We start from the raw sequence: 22,175 nt of genomic DNA, 5'->3' as shown, positions 1-22,175 counted from the left end.
TGCGGCTGTGATGAGGCGGGTTGAACAAACAGACCAGCGGACTTGGACCGCGGCCAGAGCCAGAGTGGGTTTCAGTCCAGCTAAAGTTACACTCTGCTTCTGCTAGCTCAGTGTAGCTGGAAGCAGAAGCCAACTGTGGGGCAATTACCCAAATGCTGCCGAGTCATGTTGGTCAAAGTCTGGTCTGCGTTCATGTGGGTGTGTGTTTCGCCGCATACACACATACATAAATACAGAGTACACTGCTGGTCTGTTCACATTGTAGAATCAAGATTGTTTGAAAGACTATATGAACACATAATAGTCTTAATAGTTTCAGTCTGCTAGTTTACATCTATTGTCCCCCCCCTCCCACGTTATTACTTCCTGCCTTCTCTTCATTTTCTCATTTTCCCACATTCATCCCTAATTCACACCATGTGGATGTACATGGAACTTGGATAGCTTGATGTAAAGTAAACTGGACTTTGGAGAAAGTCTTATTGTCACCAGCACACACAAAAAAGTGAGCCAGCTAAAAATAGACAGATTTACTCCACCCCGTCCTCAGAACCCTGCAGGAGATCAGGCTCGGGAGTGCAACTGTAAGGCCGGGGTCACTGTGTTACTATGGTGACACGGCCACGGCAGCATATGTGTGTATCAAGGAGTAAGGGTTTTATGTGAATTTTGAATGTGTGTGTGGCTGCTCACTTTCTGGGCCTTGTGTCTCTCTACCAGCAGCAGGAGCAGCAGTCTCCCAGCCACTGTTGAGAGAGAATGTTGGGTAACAGAAGTCTGGAGTTCCCCTGGACTCACTCCAGACCTTCTTTCCCTCCTGCCTCTCTTCCCACAGTCCTCCCCTCCTTCTCCCCTCACTTCCACTTGCTTCCCCTTGTTCCTGCTGGCTCGTTCACTCATGAGTGATATTGTGCGTGTGTGTGTGTCCATGTGGACATTTTTCCCAACAGCCTGTAGTGTAGAACTCCTGGTTTATTTTTTCTTCTCACAGTCGGTCATCTCCTTTTCTAATTTTTTTTTAGCACTTTACACACCAACCTTCCTCGGAACTCAAATGTTGGAACATTTTTTCCCATTTAAACCTGATAGACTGTGTTTCCTTATAAAACCATTATGTAGAACTGACCCCAGATCAGCGTCTGCTGTCTCAGCAACTCAACACATCTGCTCTGACTCATTTTTCTCTGGTTCCCCATTCCGAAAATGAGAAATGAAGGCAGCTTTTAAAAACAATTTGTGCCTATTTGTGGCTCTATCCAAGCCCAGTCAGACTACCATCATCATCATCCTCACATAATCGTCACCACCGTCATCATCATCATCATCAAAGCAACAAATAGATGATGAAACACTTCTGCTCAATCTAGAGAGAGGATTGTTCGGGTTTAAGTGGGCAGACACTTGCAAAAACTTACAGGATTCAGAGACTGAAAGGGAGTCATCCATGCCTTATCTGAAAGTATTTAAAAGACCAACTCTATTTATAATATGATCCAGATTTATTACTCTTAGCTGTTTGGGTTTTTTCCCCCAATCCCAATTTTATTTATAAAGCACTTTAAAATACCCAGCACAGTAACAAAGTGCTGTAAAGAACATAAGTTAAAACAATAGAGTAACAGAAAACAGCAAAAATAAATAAATAAAACACATAATACATAAAATTAAAACAGCCCTATATTAAAACAAAAACAAGATAAAACAGCATCGAATCACCTAAAAACAACTAAAATAAAAATAAAAACCAACATCTCACGTGGTGTCAAAGGCCAGGGTAAAGAGGTGGGTTTTCAAGAGTGACTTAAAAACAGGTAAAGAACTGGCCTGTCTAATCTCTAAAGGAAGCTCGTTCCACAGTTTTGGAGCTGCTACAGCAAAAGCACGATCTCCTCTAAGTTTACGCCCAGTCCTGGGTACATTCAGGAACAGCTGATCAGCTGTAGCAGCTCAGAGAGATAAGATGGGGCTAGGCCATGGAGAGCTTTAAAAGCAAATAAAAGAATTTTAAATTGAATCCTAAAAGAAATGGGCAGCCAGTGAAGTGAAGCTAAAATAGGGGAAATGTGCTCAAACTTTCGAGTGCCAGTTAAAAGACGAGCTGCAGCATTTTGCACCCTCTGTAGTTGGGTAATATATGATGCGCTGACCCCAGTATAAAGTGCATTACAGTAATCCAGCCGAGTGCTAACAAAGGTGTGGATCACTGTCTCAAAGTGCTGCCGTGAAAGAATTGGCTTTATTTTTGCCAGCTGCCTGAGGTGAAAGAAGCTAGATTTTACCACTGCCTTAATTTGATTATTAAACTTCAGATCACAGTCCACTTTGACCCCCAGGTTTGTGACATTTGGCTTAACATACTGGGCCAGGGAATCTACATACACATTGGGGGTCTCAGTGCTTCGTAGAAGCTTGAATCCTTCAGCACAGAAAGACACGAGAAACTGATAACGAGAAAAAACAGTAGGTGTGCAAACGTGATACATGTCAGCAAGGCAGGACAAACACTGACTTGGCTTGTCTTAGCATGTTCACCTGCACCCACTTCACTCAGCACTTAGCTTTCGTGCCAGAACAACAAGCCGCTGCACGCTTCTCCCACAAAAGCACACAACAGTAACTTGCCCTGGTTTGCACCCTGCGCTGACAAAGCACCGCGTCACAGTTTCCGAAACCTCTCCTTCCACCTTTGCATCACCATGCATGACAGAAAAAAAAAGAAAAAAAAAAGAGAAAACATAAAAGTAGGAGTATTAGTAAACTAACAGGTTCAGATTAAGAGTTACATTCAGTAGATTTAGAAGAGAATTTGAAAAACACACACTTCCATCTGAATTACTTCCACTTTTTATAAAAACTTTGGTTTAAAAGTGTCACTTTCATAGTTAATTAAAGCAAATATTGCTCATTGCGTTTGTGATAAAATAGAACGGCTGAGTTAGACGGGGGAAACACAGTGAGTTAAGGTCAGTAATTTACAAAACATGCAAGAAAGCAAGTACCAGAAATAAGCGAGTCACAGCTCAAGAAAGTCTTTCTCAGGAGATTTAAATGTTTATAAAAAATGTTATATGTGGTGTTTTAAGACAGCCATCTGAGAGTAAAAGGGAAACTTTATGTGACTGAGCAGATAAGTGACTCAAATTAGATATTTTTATTTGTCTGGCTGCCCTTAAACAAGACCACAGAGTCTGGGACGTCTGAGCCACAGCCACTGAATGAGAACGAAACACAGTCTACTTCCTCTTTCCACCCATCAGCCGCTTGCTCCACTCACGGAGCAACGGATGTGATGTCACTTCCTGTTTGGTTTTCAGCTGCACTGCAAGCAAGTACAGAAGTAGCAGCTTGGTGACAGCTGCGAGTGGAGCTGGAAACATGCAAATAAACAGGGTCAAAGGTTAGAGCTGGCTGATTGTAAGTGTTTGTAAGCTCTCACAGCTGCTTTTAAAGCCACATTAGAGTCACTTAACTCTTTTTTCTTTCTTTCGTTTTTTTTGCTTTAAACTTAAGCTTGTTGTTTTTGACTGCATGGCTTTTACATAGGTGTTTCCAAATCAACTTCTGCAGCAGCAAAAGCTCAGAAATCACTGTGGGTGATATATTTGCATAACACAACAACCAGGAGCATACACATATCACACTTTCTTGCTTACTTCATAATCCAGTGGTTCTGTCTTCTGTGTTTTGTGGTCTGCAGATTTCTAAGAGCGAGTTTCTCTCTAAGAAGAACCAGTTACGAGCATATATTCAGTGCCCTTTGTACTCCTCAATGCCATTGCCAAAGCTATTTGCATTGATGGCATGAAATGATGTGACACTGCCGTATAAGATTTTTTGTGGCCCTAAACATAATGGATGCAGTACGCTCAAGTTGTTGGTATAAATTGGTCCACGTGTGTTTATCTGCACTTAATAACATCACAGCCCAATTTTATCATTTACACCAAATCGCTTTGCAGACCTCTGAGGGTCCCTGGCCCCTGCTTTGAGAACCGCTGGCATAATATATATATCCTGTATTATCTCTTGTGCCAAAAAGAGCGTCAGTAAGAAAACTCCAACTCCTTTGCCTCATCATCTGTCGTTAGTTGAGAGTCTCTTGGTGACAGACAGGCAGGCACTGTGACACCCAGCCCTGGTAATAGAAGGCAATTATAAGCCCTGGCAAGAGCTGTGGCAATGGGGAAAACTTTTATACAGCCCCCCTCCTGGGGCGCTGACATGCAGACACACTGAAATTAATTGCTACAAAACATCAGACGAGCTTGACGCACACATGCGCATAGTCAAACTCCTGGAAAGGAGAAGGATGAAACAATGCACATCATGCAACGTTACACTGATGCGCGTGAGGAGGAAGAAGAAGAAAGGGAAAGCAGCAAAGAGAAGCAGTGAAAAAACAAGTAGATCCCTTCCAACAAATCATGTTTTCATCTAAATAAAGAAGCCAAAGACAATAGACTCGGGTACCTTGGAGACCAGGAGGACTATTTCTCCATGGCAACCAGTGTAGTGTGTGACAATGCCGCAGTGCGAGGGTTTGAACTGCTAAAGCTGTCTGGGAATGCAGAGATAGATGGGGGAGAGAGAAACTCAGAGAGTGAGACCCACGGAGGGCTGTCGGTGTGCTCGTAATGAGAACACACACTGTCACAATCCCACTGCGAGAAAAATGGAAGTTCATGACTTTCCAGCTCACATTATTTTCTTTTCTTTGACTCTTTAAGTCAATACAAAGACAACTCCTGTTCCTAACTAAATTATGACACTAAGCCTGTTTATGTTTCCGACAGTGCAAATCCAAATATATTCATAAGTAAACATTTCTCTGGTGTTGCTATGGAGTTGTTCCCTTGTTAGAAAAAAAAGAAAGAAAGGCAGCACCATGTGGCCCTCGTACAAGATTTATTTTAATTGTGTGGTGTATTGTGGCCAGGAGAATGTCAGACTATATGCTGGGTGTGTGCCGTCGACACACTTGTGGATACATGTAGTCGTGTCGGCCCTTGGACACGATCACGCCTGTGTAAACGAGGTTGCGTTCGACGTGCCACGTGCGTTTGTGTGTTCGGATTGCAGGACAAATAACGGAACGTGTTTGTCTTTGTCGCAGTTCTTGTGGCAATAAAACTATTTCAGACTTTTCACTTCCTGTTTGATCGCTCCTCTTTATACACGTGTTAAAACGCCAGGTTCAATGGAGGTCCATTGTTCCGTGATATTGTGGGTAAGTTTTTTTGTTTTGTTTTGTTTTTAAGATCTGGAGTTCAGCGTCAGGCTACTGGATGTTTTCTTTCCAGACTGTGCACTGCTGCAAGTTTCAACACCGTCCTCACCCATTTCTCCTTGTCAGCATCGCCCGACAACCATCAACATGCAATCTCCTTTGTGTGTCTTTAGTTTTATTTGCAGTGCGCTTTATAGAAATTCATTACACTGTCTGCCGCCAGCGTAGGCAGAAAAATATTCCCTCGGCTCGGCTGAACTCTCACCCTCCTTTAATGTAAACACGGCTCACTAGTCACGTTTCTCCCATTAAGGTAAATGCTTGCATTATGTATGAATCTAGTCTCCTTAATCCAGTTGCGCCATTAACCCGCACCGCCAGTCTTTTTCAAGGCCTTTTCGTAAAGAGAAGTGGAGACAACTCTGACCCTCTTAATTTGTAATGGATAATTTAAAGCATTAGTGTAAATTAGATTACCGGTAATTACGTATCACATAAGATGTGTTCTTCTCCGGCTGCAGCGGGGTTTGAGTTTACAAGATGTGCTGTTGAATCTTCAGTCTAAGTGACCCAAAGTGACATTTGGCCCTCGAGCATAGACTCCTGAAAAAAACCATTGTCCCGTAAGCCAAATGCTTCTGACAGATATTCATTTATTCATTCGCCCCTCTTTCTATTTTCTCGTTTGTTTTTCTCTGAAACGGCCGCTGCAGTTATTGTTGTTTGTCGTCTTGTCTGTCTACCTCGTCAGCCGTCATGCCTGTTGACACACGGCACTCTGAGTTAAATGATTATTGTGTGATTGCAAAGGGTTGCGGGGCTTTCTGATGGAGACCTGTCTCCCCAGCCCTGTAGGCTATCCCACATCGGCAGTCTCCAGCTGGGGATAGATGGGAGGGGGGAGGGAGGGCTGGGGTTAAGGTGGGAAGGGGGAGGGAGTGGGGCTTTACCTGAATCAGCCTGTCGTGCCTGCCCTCAGGCTCACCTGTCAACAACCCACTAACAGTCGCTTTCACTCTCTGTCGCTTTCTGGCTCTTCTTTTCCATCACTTCCTCTGCTTCTGTATCTCTCTTCACTCATTTATCTCCCTGCCTCTCACCCTCTCCACTCATTCACTTCACTTCTGCTACGACACGAAAAACAAATAACTCTCACCTGAGCGGATGTGTCTGCGTCTCCCTCTCTCTCTTTCTCTCTCTGACTGTCATTTTCACTTCACAGCAAGTTATTGGAAACAGCTTTGGCCATCGGACTCAAGGAGACTATTTGTCTTGGCAACTTCTGATCTGACTCAAAAACTCAAATAAACTCTGGAGAACAACTTAAAGGTTTGTGTGCGTGTGTGTGTGTGTGTGTGTGTGCTTGAACTGTTTGCCTGACACTGGGTTTAGAGAGGTCATCCTGTGAGAGACGGGTGTGATTTCAGGGTAAGTTTACCAAATTTTCAGTAGCTCAGGCGATGTGTTTTTAGCTCTTGATTCCGGAAAGGAGAAAATAAAAACCAAACCGTCTCCTCTTTCTTGCCATTCTCTCAATAAATGTGAAGGTCCAAGAAGTAAGCGGGATGACGGTGTGGCCGTCTGACGCAATATTAAACCCACGCTGCATAAAGCGTCTCCTCCACAGAAACAGATGTGGCCGGGCAGAGCCTTGTCAGACTGCGGACTAAAGCAAAGTTTAGACTCCTGACAAAAAGCCGAAGACTTTTAGCGGAATGAAAACGACTCTGTTTTCTGTCTGCTGTGAGTACGTGCGCGCACGAGTCACGCCCAAACATCTTCACTAAAGAAAACAAATCAGTTGCTTTTCAGTCTGGACGCTGAGGCCACATCTTTCTGCCTCCCTCACTCCCCGTCTCTTCCTGTCTGTCTCTCTGCCCATGTGAAGACGTCAGCACTGTGAGCAGCACTTCCAGCCAGCTCAGTTAATCAGCCAGAATGAGGAGTTTTAACCCAGTGTGTGAAGTAAACTTGAAATAAATTTGGTTTCTGCCTGGTTTCTTTCTCTGCAAACTGCATGACATAAAGCGACTGAAGAGGATGGGTACATTTTAAACATATTAACAAGTAAACATTAATAAAGGTTTCTCAATTTTTTTTAAAAAAAAATAGAGTGCATGGTAAAAAGTGGACTGTTTATACTAAAAAACTTCACTTTGAAATCATATGTATTTGCTTAATTTCCAACACTGGAAAGGAAAAATAAATGTTGCCAGCAGATATTTGCAGTCTAGATGCTAACCTCAGCAACTACCTTTAGTTGTTATCTCAGGTACAGTTTGTGCTAAGGTTATTTGGATCAGCTGTCATAACAGTCAATAACAGCACAACAGGTGCCTTTTTTCAATTCAATATCACTTTGAGTTTTCCAAGCAGTAGAATCAGTAGGTTTTAAATTTTTTTGATCAGAAAAACTAATGTACACAAGCTTCTTGAGTCTATAATGTTTCATGAAAAAGAACCTCTTCGCTGTTGATGATGAACACTGAGCTGACCTGGTTTTTTGTATGCATCGGTCCTGTCAGCACGCTGGGGTCACCCACGGATTATGGCACAAGAAAGCGTTTTGTAGCAACCTTTAAATGTTACCCGTTGCTGTGAATGCTGCACAGTGTGGGGAAGCCCCGACTTTCAGTTTGCTGCCGGTGACTCATCCGGAGCTGAAAGGTCAGGGGTCAGCTCTTTTGTTATAAGCATCAAACAAACAAGCTGGGTCCTTGGTGAGTCACACACAACCTCTGGGGCACACGATAGGGTTGGGAGGGGGGGTGTCTGTGTGATGTTTTTGGTAATTGTCGCTCTGTCACCTTCCACCTTCACGAGGCAGCAGCAGACGGATATGAAGATGGAGCAGCTATTGGATGCCACTGCTCTCTTTCTCCGTGATACACCACAGCCATTCCTGCTCCACAGCCTGCGGGGTAATATGACAAGGAGGGATGCTTGCACTGACTGAGAGAGCGAGCAGATTGTTTTTCAAACATCACTGGGGCCTAAAGCTTTAGTAGGTCAGCTCCCATAGTAAAAGAAAACTTGTGATCTTAAAGTCTCGCCGCTAAACACAGAGCCTGCCTTCCACACTGGCATTCCTGAAATCCTCTCAAAAGGGGGGGGGCATAACTGCTTTAGAGTAGCAACAGGTGGTGTGCTGTAATCTTCTGCATTGTATTGTCATGGGCTGTGTTAGATTTCAGTAAGCGAGCCAAGGTTTATGATGACTGGAGCACAGAGTGACGGTGTCAAGTATTTAAACAGACACACGTTGCTGGATGTCTTCCCCAAAAGGCAAAAGGCAGTTTCCAGAATCCCATTAGATCCATTTGGCTTGTCGTGCGTGTCAATTAGTCCAAATTCTCTCTACATGTTAAAAAAAAAAAGGTCAGGGAGGCATACTCTTGCTGATGTCACTTTAAAAAAACTTTGAGAGAAAAATGACATTTATCAAATAGCCTCCTATCATGTTCTCAGCTTCTCTCCCCATCACTGTGTGACTATGGGCTAATATTCAGCCTGTCACTCTGCCCGAGACGATCAGGCCTCCGCTCTTCTCCCATTTAATTATCAACTCTGGCTGTGTATATAACACATCCAGGCCACATCTAATTTTTATCATAATAAAAAATCACCCCCCTTCACACACACACTTTCCCACATGCTCGAATAAAACTATGAAACTATGATCCTGTGCTCCAAAATAACCAGGACCCGCTTTTTTTTCTCTCTGTGTCATTACACTACCCCTCCCACCCTCGTGTCTCCTCTGCCAGATTGTGTAACATCCAGGCTTCAGTGGCTGTCATCACCCACCTTCTAATCCTGGTCCGCCCATCAGGGGAGCACACCTGTATGCTAATGGGGAGGGATTGCACCACGACTTGGTGTGGGCAGCCCAGGAGGTGAGGCGATGTGACGGAGGAGTGGGAGTGTCTGCCTCCCTGGCTGCCCTGTCTACCTGACTGACTGCCTGGCACTGGGTTCTGAAAAATGCCAACACAAAGCTTGATATTTGCTCCCACATAGATACCGTGGGTGAGAGGATTCTCTTTCATTTTCTATTTTTCTATCCTCCTTCCCACCTTCTTCATCTCTTTTTCTCCACCTGCCTGGGATTCTTTCAATTTCACATATTTACTTATTGCGCTCAACTTCCCTGTCATTCTATTGTTCCAACTCCTCTTCATGCATGCTCTTTCTTTTGTTTTTTGGCACATCTACCTACTTCCTCGTGTTTTCCTTGCAAATTGGGGCATGGTTAAATATTAACCATTGCTCGTGCAGGATATGTTTATGTGTGTGTGGGAGAACAGGGGCGTGACTGTTGCGTGTAATGTTAGTTATCTTTTTTTTCCTCATAGGTCACCAGTTTGATCAGTTGAGGACTCCTCTGACTGGTTTGTGTGGGCAGTTATTTTGAACATACCGAAGAGAAGGAACTGCTGACCTACATACACAAATATGCAAAAGTACACACAGATCCTAAGCATCTACACACGTAGACTAATTCTCCTTCTCCTGCCCTTACAGCATCTGGCTTCCACCCCCTCCATGCATCAGAGTGAAGAGAGGCCCAAACAACCACTGTGAACTGTTTATCATCTTTATTACTTTATTACTTTTCTGAGAGTTTTCCCTAACCTGATTTTATTACATTGTCATCAGATGATGAGTTCTCTCATCTGCTGCTCTCTGCTCTTTTCTTCTTTGCTTTTCCACAAATTTATCGACCTTGGTAGCTGATGCATGACAGCGGTGGTGGATGCAGACAGGAGTTTAGATTTGGTATCATCACCTTGCCACGTTTAAAATCATTTTGTGTAACTCACCATCATTGTAGGCTGTCTCCTGGTCTTTTATCGTCAAAGTAACAGGCCCATGGAGGAGGAGAATTCTTGTAGCTAAAAAGCAGAATGTAAATCTAAACGTTAACTGTATGTGTGCACGGTGACAGGCTAGCATTTTTTTCTACGCATTGCCACATACCTTCAGAATTTATTAGATTTATACGTACAGTATCTGGATGAATAAACAGAATTACACATTCTCCAGCTGCGCCGTCTACTCCAGGCATATTTGGATTTTGTAAAGGAGCCTCTGCTCCAGATCATCCATAATATATGACAGAATTTTGCTATCACTCTAATAGGGGTAAACAGAGACATTTGCCAGAGGCTGAATGGAAAATGCCTGCAAGGGGATGCAATCCAGCAAAGACCAAACGCCAGTTGTGCGTACCTGAATGATTGTTTTGCTACCACATCAATCGATCCATCGATCTATGTCAGTTTTTTTTTAATCAGTCCGATTTTGATAGCATGCTGGTGACAGCGGCGTCTGGATGGGGCAGTTTAAACTTGGTCCGAGGGCCTTTTATTCACTAAACCCTGAATGTAAATCAAATTATATTCACCGGCAGCATCTTTTCTCTCCCTCCCTCTCCTTCTCTTGGACCACCTCAAAGTTTCCTGCCCACGATATTTCCCAATAAGGTTGCTCGCATATAGATCCTGTCAGCAGCAAGGGAAACACATCGATTTCCCGTCAGCTTCCACCGAGGAGCGCAGGAGCCCCAGCCGAAGCTGGAGCAGCCGGGATAACATCGGTATCCCGCAGGCGTCCTGGCAGCTGTGCACAGTGTTGTTAACGCGGCCCATTAGGCCGCTGAGTGGCAGAGAGATTCCCTGAATATTGAGCAGGGGACACCCCTCAATTAGACAGATCGCCCCGTACCTCGTCAGCATCCGCACCTATCTGTCCTCATTAATCAATGACACCGCCGAGAGAGATGGAAAGTTAATTTAGGAGAAGTTTGCTGCCATCCAGCAGTTTGCAGCCTCCTAATTCTCAGCCCGCTGCTTGAGAAATGTCCTCATTTGCCCCAATTTTTATTCACGCACGCACGCACGCACACACACACACACACACACACACACACACACACACACACACACACATATATATATATATATATATAAGCACAGGTTTTAGAGAAACGCACGCCCATGCAACTCGTAAATATCAGTAGTTTTTGAAAAAAAGGGGCGTTAAAGTTGTGCGTGAGTTGGTGTTGCAGTTGGGTTTTTGTGTGTTTTGGACCCAAATTGTGGCACAAGTTGTTGGGATTGTGTTTAAAACGCGTTCGTCGTGTTGTTGGCTTGCTCTGTGCGTCTGTTTAAACACTAACTCGGTCCACGCAGCGCAGTTCGTCTGTTTCACAGAGTGGTTACAGGCGAACCGCGAGTTAAGCTGCGCTTTTAAACACAGGACCGTAATTCTGTCGCTGACATTAGTTATTGTGAGCGCTGGACATGATTTGCACTCCATTCTCTCATTCGCTGCCAAACAGCGATCGGCTTTGCCAAAGGAAGCTCCAAATAAGGACAGGGGAAATGGAAACCCACCGGAATAGGTCCTTATGTAGTCACGACCTTATAAGGCACGGCGGAGCAGTGCTTTCCGGCAGCAGCGCTGCCTGCTGCACAGATGGGAAATCCAAATCAAATCTATGGGACGACCGGGAGAGAGCAAGAATAATGCTGCTGTCTATGAAGATACATTGATTCGGGACAGAGGAAGAGCGGCGTTGTCTTCACAATTTACTGTTAGAGCTTAATATAAAGTCTCTCCTCTCTGTTTCCCCTCCAGGCCAGCGTCATGTGTCCTCCACTGCAGTGCCTAAATATGGGCTTCCTCTGCTCCAAATATGGACATCTACGTCACAAAGCGCGTATAAAAGGAGCGGGGAAACCTCTCGGCTCATAGACAGCCCTGAGAGCCCACAAGAGCAACTGTTAGAGCCGAGATAGAGAGACAAACAAATAGATCTCACTGACAGAAAAATCACATTAAAAAGTAAAACGTCAACTCAAAACAACATCCACCCAAAAAGGTAAAAAGCCTGAATTGGAGAAGTAATTTATTACAAAAAGTCGAAATTAATCAACAGATTAATTTTGATGAATCTTAGGGAATGAGTATAAAGGAGACGTTTGATTTTTTCCGAAAAAACAACTGGATCTTTACTCACCTCTAAGAGAAACACGGACAACGACAGGACCACGGGAGAGCAAGAGTCACGGACTAAAGGCAGAAAAGCTGCATCTTCCTCGGCATCAGAAGAAGTGTGCAGCGCTCCCTGAACGGGGCTAAGTGATTCCTTCCACCTGCGAGGCACCGCTCTGCTAACGTGCGCCCAGCCTCCACGCACTCAACACCAGCCACCAGCGCAGTCTCAGCCCTGCAGCTTCAGCACCAGCAGAGGATGGCTGCAGCCAAGACTGAGATGATTCTCCCAGCCCTGCAGAACTCCGAGCCCCTGAGGTTCTCTCACTCCCCCATGGATAGCTACCCCAAGCTGGAGGAGGTGATGATGCTCAGCTCTGCAGGGACCCCCTTCCTCTCTGCGTCTGCACCAGAAGGTGCCGGTTTTGGCTCCGGGGAGCCAGGAGACCAGTATGACCACCTCGCTGGAGGTAAGATCTGGAGATTTTTTTTTCTATTGCTTCTGGTTGTTTATGCTGCATTTAAAAGCGAATTAAACATTCAATCGCATGTGCAGAGCTATAATGAATCAAGAAGGAGTTGACAGAAACAGCTATGCAACTTACAAAAATATTATTTATGTTTGCTGTTTATTGTTATTTCACTAGATTAAACAGTCATGCTTGATTTAAGTTGACATTTAAGATTTTTAGTTATAAGTCTGCTGCATGTAGTTTTGCAGTCTTGCTCACTGAACACTATTGTTTAATATTATAATTCTATTAAAAGTAAATACAGAGAAATAAAAACACCTTACTTAACACTAATTTATTGATAGCTCTACATCCTTGTCAGGTCTCTAAACACTCAGACTCTGCTCTGTCACCGCATGCTTCTCAACACTCCTACAGCTCAATTCAAATTGCATTTCCAAAAACGGCTGAACTGCAGTTTCGATGATCAATCGCCTCTGGCTCTGTGATGGGTTTTAGGAATCCGAACGCTGTGCTTATGTGTGTGCGTGCTTGAGCTTGTGAAAGACAGGAAGTAGGAAAATAAAAGAAAGATTGAGAGAGTTTGAGCCAATGTGTTTAGAAAGCGTGCGGCTTCTGTTGATGTTTAGAGATACACATGGTTCTAGGGTTGAGGGGGAAAGAGTTTAGTTCGAGGGTGTTTCTCTGTGTGGGCACCTGTCTGATCAGTAGCAGGAGAGAGGGGTGACACACTGTCCACTGCTCTGGCAGGATTCCCTCTCCCTCCCTCTGGATATTGACAGTTTGATTTATGTCTCTGCTTTCTCTGTGCTCCCTGCAGATACGTTACCTGATATCCCCTTCAACTGTGAGAAGCCAGTGGTGGAGCAGACCTACCCAACCCAAAGGCTGCCCCCGATCTCCTATACAGGCAGCTTCACCCTTGAGCCCGCCACCACCTGCAGCAACAGCCTCTGGGCGGAGCCGATCTTGGGCCTGTTCTCTGGGCTGATAAGCAATGTTGCTCCCAGCTCTAGCTCTTCCTCCGCAGCCTCACAGACCATCTCATCCTCCTCCTCTTCAGTCCCATCTTCCTCTTCTTCCTCGTCTTCTTCTACCTCCTCGTCCTCATCTCAGAGCTCCAGCCTCAGTTCTTCGATTCACCACAGCGAACCCAACCCAATCTACTCAGCTGCCCCAACCTATTCCAGCTCCAACTCTGATATCTTCCCAGACCAGGGCCAGGCTTTTCCCACCTCAGCTGGAACAGTGCAGTACCCACCCCCTGCTTATCCCAATAGCAAGACCTGCAGCACAAGCTTCCCTGTGCCCATGATTCCTGACTACCTCTTCCCTCAGCAGCAGGGAGAGATCAGCCTGGTCCCTCCTGACCAAAAGCCCTTCCAGAATCAGTCAAGCCAACCCTCCCTGACTCCTCTTTCTACCATCAAGGCTTTTGCCACCCAGACTGGTTCCCAGGACTTAAAAAGTGTCTACCAGTCCCAGTTAATCAAGCCCAGCCGCATGCGCAAGTACCCCACCCGGCCAAGTAAGACGCCACCCCACGAAAGGCCGTACGCTTGCCCCGTGGAGACCTGCGATCGGCGCTTTTCACGGTCTGATGAGCTGACGCGTCACATCCGCATCCACACAGGTCAGAAACCCTTCCAGTGCCGCATCTGCATGCGTAACTTCAGCCGCAGCGACCACTTGACAACACACATCCGTACTCACACCGGCGAGAAGCCTTTTGCCTGTGAGATTTGCGGACGCAAATTTGCCCGCAGCGACGAGAGGAAAAGACACACAAAGATCCACCTACGGCAGAAGGACAAGAAAGCAGAGAAGGTGGGAGCAGTGGTCGCAACAGCAGCCCCGGTCTCAGCAGCCTCACCTCCCTCCAGCTACCCCTCTTCCATCACTTCCTATCCTTCTCCAGTGTCTTCTTACCCCTCTCCAGTCACCTCCTGCTACTCCTCTCCCGTCCACACTTCCTACCCATCTCCATCCGTCGCCACCACCTACCCATCGGTGTCCATGTCCAGCACCTTTCAATCCCAGGTGGCCTCCTCCTTCCCCTCGTCAGTGGCATCCAACATCTACAGCTCCCCCGTCCCCACCCCGCTCCCAGACATGCAGACCACCCTTTCCCCAAGGACAATCGAGATCTGCTAAGAACGAGCAAAGACAAGAACTTCTTTTAGTCTCTCCGTACCTCTCTTTCCTTAAGGTTTTTTGAGGGGAAAGAAATCAGCATCAAAAGGACTTTGTTTTTCCCCCTCCAAAAAGCACTTTTCTGCTCCCTGTGCAGTGTTAGGTGAATCTTGAGATTTACCTGAAAGAGAGAAAGACACATGTCAAGGACTGGGCAAAGACAATAGAAAATGAAAAGGGATTTTTTTTCTGTCTCTAAAACAAATGCAGCACTTCAAGTGCGTATGGGACTCTGGAGACAGAGAAACTGGCAAGTCTCTGTTATAGGTACACAATAACCACGAGACAAACAGATCGCCTGCAGTTGCAGTACAGAGGCATGTTCGTCCTTGCAGGCGGTCACACAGTACTAAAGACAATGAATGATATACATAAGCTATCATATATGTATATTGTACATGTGCCATGTTTTGTTTTTATCATTCTTTGGTACCACTGATGTGAACAGTTGTTTGCATATTTGCATTGTATTATTTGAAGTGAGCAGGGCCATATTTTCTACATACTTTCTCTATTATGTAGTGATGATGCTGTGATACGTTTCGACATTGTTTGAAGAAAAAAAATAACGCACTTAAGTATTCAAGCATGAGTAAGAGTGATGTTCGTTTCTGTTTGTAAATATCATCCACTGGTACTATCTCTTTCTCTCTTTCTCACATGTGACATATCGCTCAGTTATATGGAAAAACAGAGAAAAGGAAAAAAAAACATTTTCTTTTTTTTTTTAGAAAAAAACTCAAACAAGACAAACGCTCCTGTTATTTGGTGCCTTTTGTGAAGCCTTGTTGATTGTGTGACATGGCTGAGCGCGAGAGACGATGCACAGCATCTCGCCTTAAGGGTTGAGGGACTATTTTTGTTACAGAATGTACACAGAGGGAGTGAAGGGACGAGCTCCGAGGGCACCGCTTCATTTTATCAGAATGTAAGCAAAAAAGGATAAAAATTATAAAGTCTATTTTTGTAAAACTGAAATGTAAATATCGACATCTTCAAGAGCTGGAATGTTGAAGTTACCTACTGAGTAGGCATGGGATTCTTTTGTATGTTATATACATGCAGTTCATTATTTTGTGGTTTATCTTTATTTTGTAATTGTGTTTGTTAAAACAAGTGACTGTTTCTGGCTTCTAAACACATTGAATGCGCTTAACTGCCAACGGGATATTTGGTGTACAAGATATCCTTCCAGAAATGAAATATAAATAAAAATCTGAATATATATGTATATTTGTTTTCATGTGCATTTTTCAACATTTTCACTGGTTCTTCAGGCCATCCTCGTTGCATCAAATCTCCACTCTTGATTTTGCCACGCATGATGCTCGTGCTTAAATGGTATACATTTCATCAGCTTACATGTTAATTGCCGGCAGATTATCAGTGGATTTACAGCATAGCTTTACATCACAGAAAGCTGCCCTTTAATTTAAGGGCAAATCTGCACAGCATGATCTTGTGGAAAGTCTCCATTTCAAACCCTCTTATTAATGATAACGCTAACCCATGACTCCCATGCCTATAAACACTGAAGATGAGGAATTCTTATCTAGATCCCACTTGCTCTTGAAGATACCCAGCTTATCTAAATTTCCATTTCTTTTTAGATTTTAGGATATATTGCCGGTCCTCACCGTTGACTAAACAGCCTACAAGCAATTTGATCTTTTAGCAAAAGACCAAAAAATAGAAAAAATATTCCCGTCTGTACGATGATGGCGAAATGAGTTTTAGGGAGGGATGTCTGAAACCAGCTGTGCTTAGACATGCACGGGGTTATTTTCATGGGGTGCAGGTGAAATCCATCACAATATAATTACCTTCCTTTCCGTGGTTGGCGAGATGCTGTCACCTCGTAGTGAATGAGCTGTAACACACAATTGGGCAATATCCATGTAGGTTAGTCTGAACTGTTGCATGGCAGCAGCTGAACAGAATGGCCCTGAAGGTTTAAATGCTGTTTCTTTGGGTTTCAAGCAGAATATAATAACAGCTTACTCGCACCATCATTACTCATCTGCCACTGTTCCGTAGGCAAGGAACTCTTGCTACATGTTTGAGTATGGAAATAAAACAGCCCGGATTTTTTAGCCTATGTAGACACACACACTCACATGCACACACAATCCCTCTTCTCGCAGAGCTTTGGAGTAATTTTGTGTTGTGAAATGCACTAACCAAAATACTCACAAATGCAAACACAGCTAAAATAGAAAGCAGGAAAACAAGTAGAGGAGAATAATGGAGGGAAAGGGAAAATAATTAAGATAATTGGTCTCCTGATACCAAATTTCCAAATTTGGGCTCATGAGCGTGTCTGTATATCGGTGTGTGGGTATTTGTGCGTGCACAGTGCGCAGGCATCTCTGTGCAATATAGACATCTTTTAACGACTCAAACTACTGTAGTTACTTCACGCTGTGCGTCTGCATGCTGCTCATGCACAAGTGTGCAAAATGTGCCAAGTTACCAGCTTTTGTTCAATTCTACTGTTTTTTTAAAGCTCGGCGTCCACCACCCTCACTTCTGCTGACACTATACGTGTGTGTTTGTGTGTGTGTGTAAGCTGAATTATGTGTAAAATTAAAGGAGAAAAAAAATGCGTTATAAGGTTACAATGGTCCATTTTCTTGGATATTGTCTGCACCGCTGCGACACTTTCATAAATATTTGAAAGTGTAGCAGAAAATCACACAAACACAAATCAGCATTGTGGTTGGTCTCTGTGCTGAGTTAAGACACCTTGATGTTTAAATTATGATGTTCCACACTCAGAGCCATATCTAGCCCTTTTTTTTAGGCAGATCTTGAGACTCCTTGTGTGGCTTAAAATCCCAGAATCTGTCATTTCCTGTCATTGTTTACAGAATTATTTTGGTTCTTGGCTGCAAAAAAAAAGAAGCCATTCAGCAGCTTTTGCATCACAACTTTCTCATATTACCCTGCTTTTAGGAAAGTCCTTTACTCAATGTGAAAACCACACGCGGCGCTTTTCTCTCAGTCCTTTCTCGTGTTAGGAGACAGTATTTCAACCAGTTTTGGTCAGACGGGGGAGGCTGTGCCACGGCTCTGTCACAGTCCAAAACCAAAATGCTAGAAAGAGAAATGGGCCAATATTGCTCAATGTATTAGGGAATTGTGTATCCCATCACATCCTTTGATTCAAGGCTCTTCCTCGCATATCAAAGCTCACGCACTGGGCCTGTTCTGCTTAGGGAGGTGAGAGAGGAGTGTAAGAGGATTTGGGAGTGCAGATGCGTTGTGGCTTCACTCTGTTGTAACTCACAATGGAGCCACCTCACACCCCCAGCGGGCTTCCATTTCAAGAGCCCTGCCTTTGTTCAAAAATTTATTTGTTCTCTTATTCTTTTTGGGAACTGTGTAAAACAAAAAAGAACGAATGGCGACGAGAACCATCCCTTCTCCCTCAGCCCTACAACCCCGTCCCACTGCCACCTTGTTGCCTCTCTCTCCCTCGCTGACTGTACCTCTCTCCCCCTCTCTGCTAGTGCATATTTTGCTGGAGATGCTAATGATCTCCCCCCGCTGTATTCTGATGCAAGGTCTGTCTACACTTTTCCCTTTCATCCACATACAAATGTGCTCTTATTGCCTCTTCGCCCTCGGGCCTTTTAAGATGCCTTTTTGAAATATGCCTTTTGATACGCACATCATTGGCCAAGTCCCTGCAGTGATTAGAGGTCTCTTTAATGTGAGCAAGTTAGAAAGTGAATGAGGGGCTCCAGGGCCGGCAGCTATCCGTTCTCCTCTACCCTCACCCCTTGACATCTGCCGGCCCGCTGGGGGGAACCCAGTGTCGGGTAGGATGACCCAGACCTGTAGACCCTGCTGGCCATCCTCCATCTTTTATCTCCACTTGGAGATTAAGCACATGAGGAATGACACTGGAGGATCGCTTTTATAGATACATGGTACTGTATGCTTCGGGGCCAGATTCCTGTACTTTATCACAGGAATGTGACAGGAGGACTGCTCTCTAATGTCTTTTAAATATGCTCCATTGATCTCATGTTCAGAGCCTCACTCTGCCTCACTGGGATGGCTTTTTTTTTTAAAATCTTGCCAAAAGGGAATGCAGAGTCGGTCGTCAGGTGCTTTCTCCTGTTCTGCCTCTTGCACTCGACACCTGTTGTGTCTTTTTGGGGGGAGAAGTAGGTTATATTGAAACTGCTTGATTTCGAGCCTCCTCACAGGTACATTTCACATAGATTGCAACATTTCTACAGATATGGCATTCAGACTGAACAGGAGTTGAGTCAAAAACTCCATAAGTTATGACACACCTGGACAAAAATGCAGTCGTTCTGTATTCAGATGTCTTCTCGGGTTGCAAATAAGGGGAAATAAAAAAAGACTCCAGTAAACCTGAAACAACAGATCCTCTCTGTGAATCTAAAGACACACAAGCGCATAATAGATTGTCAGAATAACACAAATCTGTTCACTGTTTCTAGGTTAAGATGTGTGGATGTGTGTGTTTGCAGTGTACTTGTTCAAACACACGAGATGTAAGAGCAGCGTAGCTTACAAGCATCTTTGAAATTATTTGCGGCACACAAAAGAGATTTTTGACGTATCACTTCCACAATAATCTACAGGTGTCCTGGCAACTTTAGCTCTACTTAATAAGCCATGCTTGTTTGAAGTACATGGCTTTGAACAGACAACAAAACAGTGCATGCTTAAGTACCTCCAAATATGACACCTCTTCAACTCAGCATCAAGTACACTACAGCTTTACAAAAGGCACCTGGGTGGCTCTGAAATGCAAACAGGCCCTCATAAGTCTTTATGTGTCAAGGCTAGTAAGTGGGCTTGAGTTATTTTCTTTTCTGTCTGTTAGTCAGAATATCATATGCAATCCCTGAGCAGGGTCTGCGAGGCTGGGTAAATAAATGCAGTCATGCCTCTCAGACTTTTCCCTTTTTATCAAAAGGGGACGCGTGTTGTGCGGCAGATGGCTTCCAACTGCACATTAGAGGCTTCTGACAGCACCGTGCAAGACCTCAGTTCCTAAACAACAGTCATTTAAGCAAAAAGACTCATGTAAATGTTTAGATTGGTGAGGAGTGTAAATTATTGCACTGGCTCCGGGACAATAATAGTGTAGTAGAGATTCTGCCCATTTCAAATGAAGCAACAGAGTTATATTTCGGGGCCATTCAGTTTTCACAGCAGCCCGGATTATAGGTGCGTGCTACAATATTCTGATTATGTGATTGTGTGTCTGCAGGCTTCAGGACTGAATATAACTCAAGACAAATTTGCATTACATAGTTTGGCTTTCTGCTGCAGCTATTATAGACTGGAAATAGAACCATAAAACAGGCACAAAATCAACTACTGTGCTCCGTGGATCAGATCAGGGCGACCTTTGCTTCACTGTGATACATCAAAAGCTGAAAGAGACAGAGGCCGAACACAAAATCTGTGTCTCTCGCTTCACCCTCCAGATGTGCCCTGCAGTGACTTCACCACCTGTCACTCAAAAGGCGGAGGCCAGGTGTTTGTTCCAGCACCGCAGCCACCTGTTCTGAGATGCAGTGCACACACTCGCTCACTCGCATACACACACACACATCGGTAAGTGCGCTGCTTTTCCATAGAACATCAGCACCGACTATAACTTAATCTTATCCCACTGCCAAAAATAATCCCTAACCTACTTGTTAGGTAATACATGTGGATCGAGTCAATAATGACTGAAATCAAGGCCTTCAAAACTACAAAAAAAGCCCCAAAACTGTGTTGCTAATACAGGAAAAAAAAAAAACCCTGCATTACTAGTTCAGGACCAAAGATAAGAGCATCAGGACTACCAGCAGTAGAAAGAGACATCATTTATCCCGGTGTTTTATAGTTTTGACTAACATTAACAATAGTTCGGTGTGCTGTGCCTGCTGTGTTTTTATAATGCAGCGCCAGGTATTACAAAAGCACCCCTTGTCATCTGCCTGCTGCTAAACCTCATTTGAAAGCAGAGGCATTATAACATACACAAAACAGGATATTCCTGTTTCAAATGAATGTAATTTTAGGCAAACAGGTTTATGTGTGTGTCTGCATGTAAGTTGTGTGTGTGCGTGTGGGAGTGCATACCTAAGTGTTTTTGCCATGTGTGCCTATATGCAGGAGCCTTTTAGGTGTTATGAGTCTCAGGGGTGACAGCATGATCGCGGGGGAGAGGGAGAAGTGAGAACTGGGGCGGAGGAGGGATACGGGGAATGTATATCATCATCTGGCCAGGTTTTTCTTTCCCGCCCCCTCACTACAGCTGTCCTCCATGTCTGATGAAAGCCTTGCGCTGCTATATTTGTCCCTCAGTGATGAGGTGGAACTAATGGCTACTTTCACACCAGCTGATGTCATCAGCGTGCTGCGTCTGGGGAGCAGGAGTGTGGGATACCTGCTGGGAGCTTCTGTTGTCCAACAGCACATGCACATGAACACAAACACATGCACATATGCAAATGATCATATGAAGTCATGAGCTCGCTCGTTTTATACCTGATGCACTCATCGGAAACTCTGAGGGCCGGAAATTTCAAGGGTCTGTTTAAAAGAATGGATTGCTGCCTTTGCTGAAAGTTTAATTAGAAAACTAATAACACTTTTATGGCTTCAGGTAAATATGAAGTCAATAGCTTGTGAGCTTAACATGGCAGAAAAGATTGAAAGCAGGGGGAAGTTCTGTTCATATTTACCATACAGACACCCGGTGGAAGCGTGGTGTCATAAAGAGCATTTTCCCAAAATGTACTCTTCCTTTAATCTAATCTAATCGAATTATCTGCTGATTTATTTAAATACAAATCTAATAATCTCTTCCTCTGCTTCCTCTCTGTGCCTGTCCTCATCTGCCTCCAGCTAGTTAAAAGTAAGCAGTGTGTGGCACGCCGAGCACAGCCACATCTCTGTCACATCAACACCGTTAGGTCCTCATTTAGGGCCTGTGACTGCATGCAGTGGCATGTCAGCATCTGTCAGCTCTGTCAAGTGTGTATGTAGGCTTTTACGCTTCCTAATGTGAAACAGTTGACAGGTTATTACTGCCTTGACCACAGCTATAACCCAACTTTAACCTGGGAAATTTTTGGCTGGGTGCTCAAATGTTTTGACAAGGTGATAGAAAAGTAAAGTTTTCTATACAGTCGACTCAAACATTAAGCCTAGGGTAAGCTGTACATTACTGTTCCCTGGCTATCATGTTTCCATTAGGATACATCTGTGATCAGATCATAAACTCAGTATGCTTTCAA

General features: G+C 44.3%; 1 protein-coding gene across 1 annotated transcript; it reads left to right on the top strand.

Annotated features, from left to right (window-relative positions):
* The first annotated feature begins 11,996 nt into the window (after positions 1-11,996).
* On the top strand, positions 11,997-16,123 carry egr1 (early growth response 1). Its single transcript, XM_031751165.2, has 2 exons — positions 11,997-12,696; positions 13,520-16,123. Exons 1-2 carry the CDS (start codon positions 12,486-12,488, stop codon positions 14,851-14,853), a joined length of 1,545 nt encoding a protein of 514 aa, XP_031607025.1. The 5' UTR covers positions 11,997-12,485; the 3' UTR covers positions 14,854-16,123.
* The last annotated feature ends 6,052 nt before the right edge of the window (positions 16,124-22,175 follow it).

The sequence above is a fragment of the Oreochromis aureus genome, linkage group 2 (genome assembly GCF_013358895.1).
Source record: "Oreochromis aureus strain Israel breed Guangdong linkage group 2, ZZ_aureus, whole genome shotgun sequence".
NCBI classification, from domain to species: domain Eukaryota; kingdom Metazoa; phylum Chordata; class Actinopteri; order Cichliformes; family Cichlidae; genus Oreochromis; species Oreochromis aureus.
Note: the sequence above shows the minus strand (reverse complement) of the source record. Positions and strands in the feature narration are given on the sequence as shown.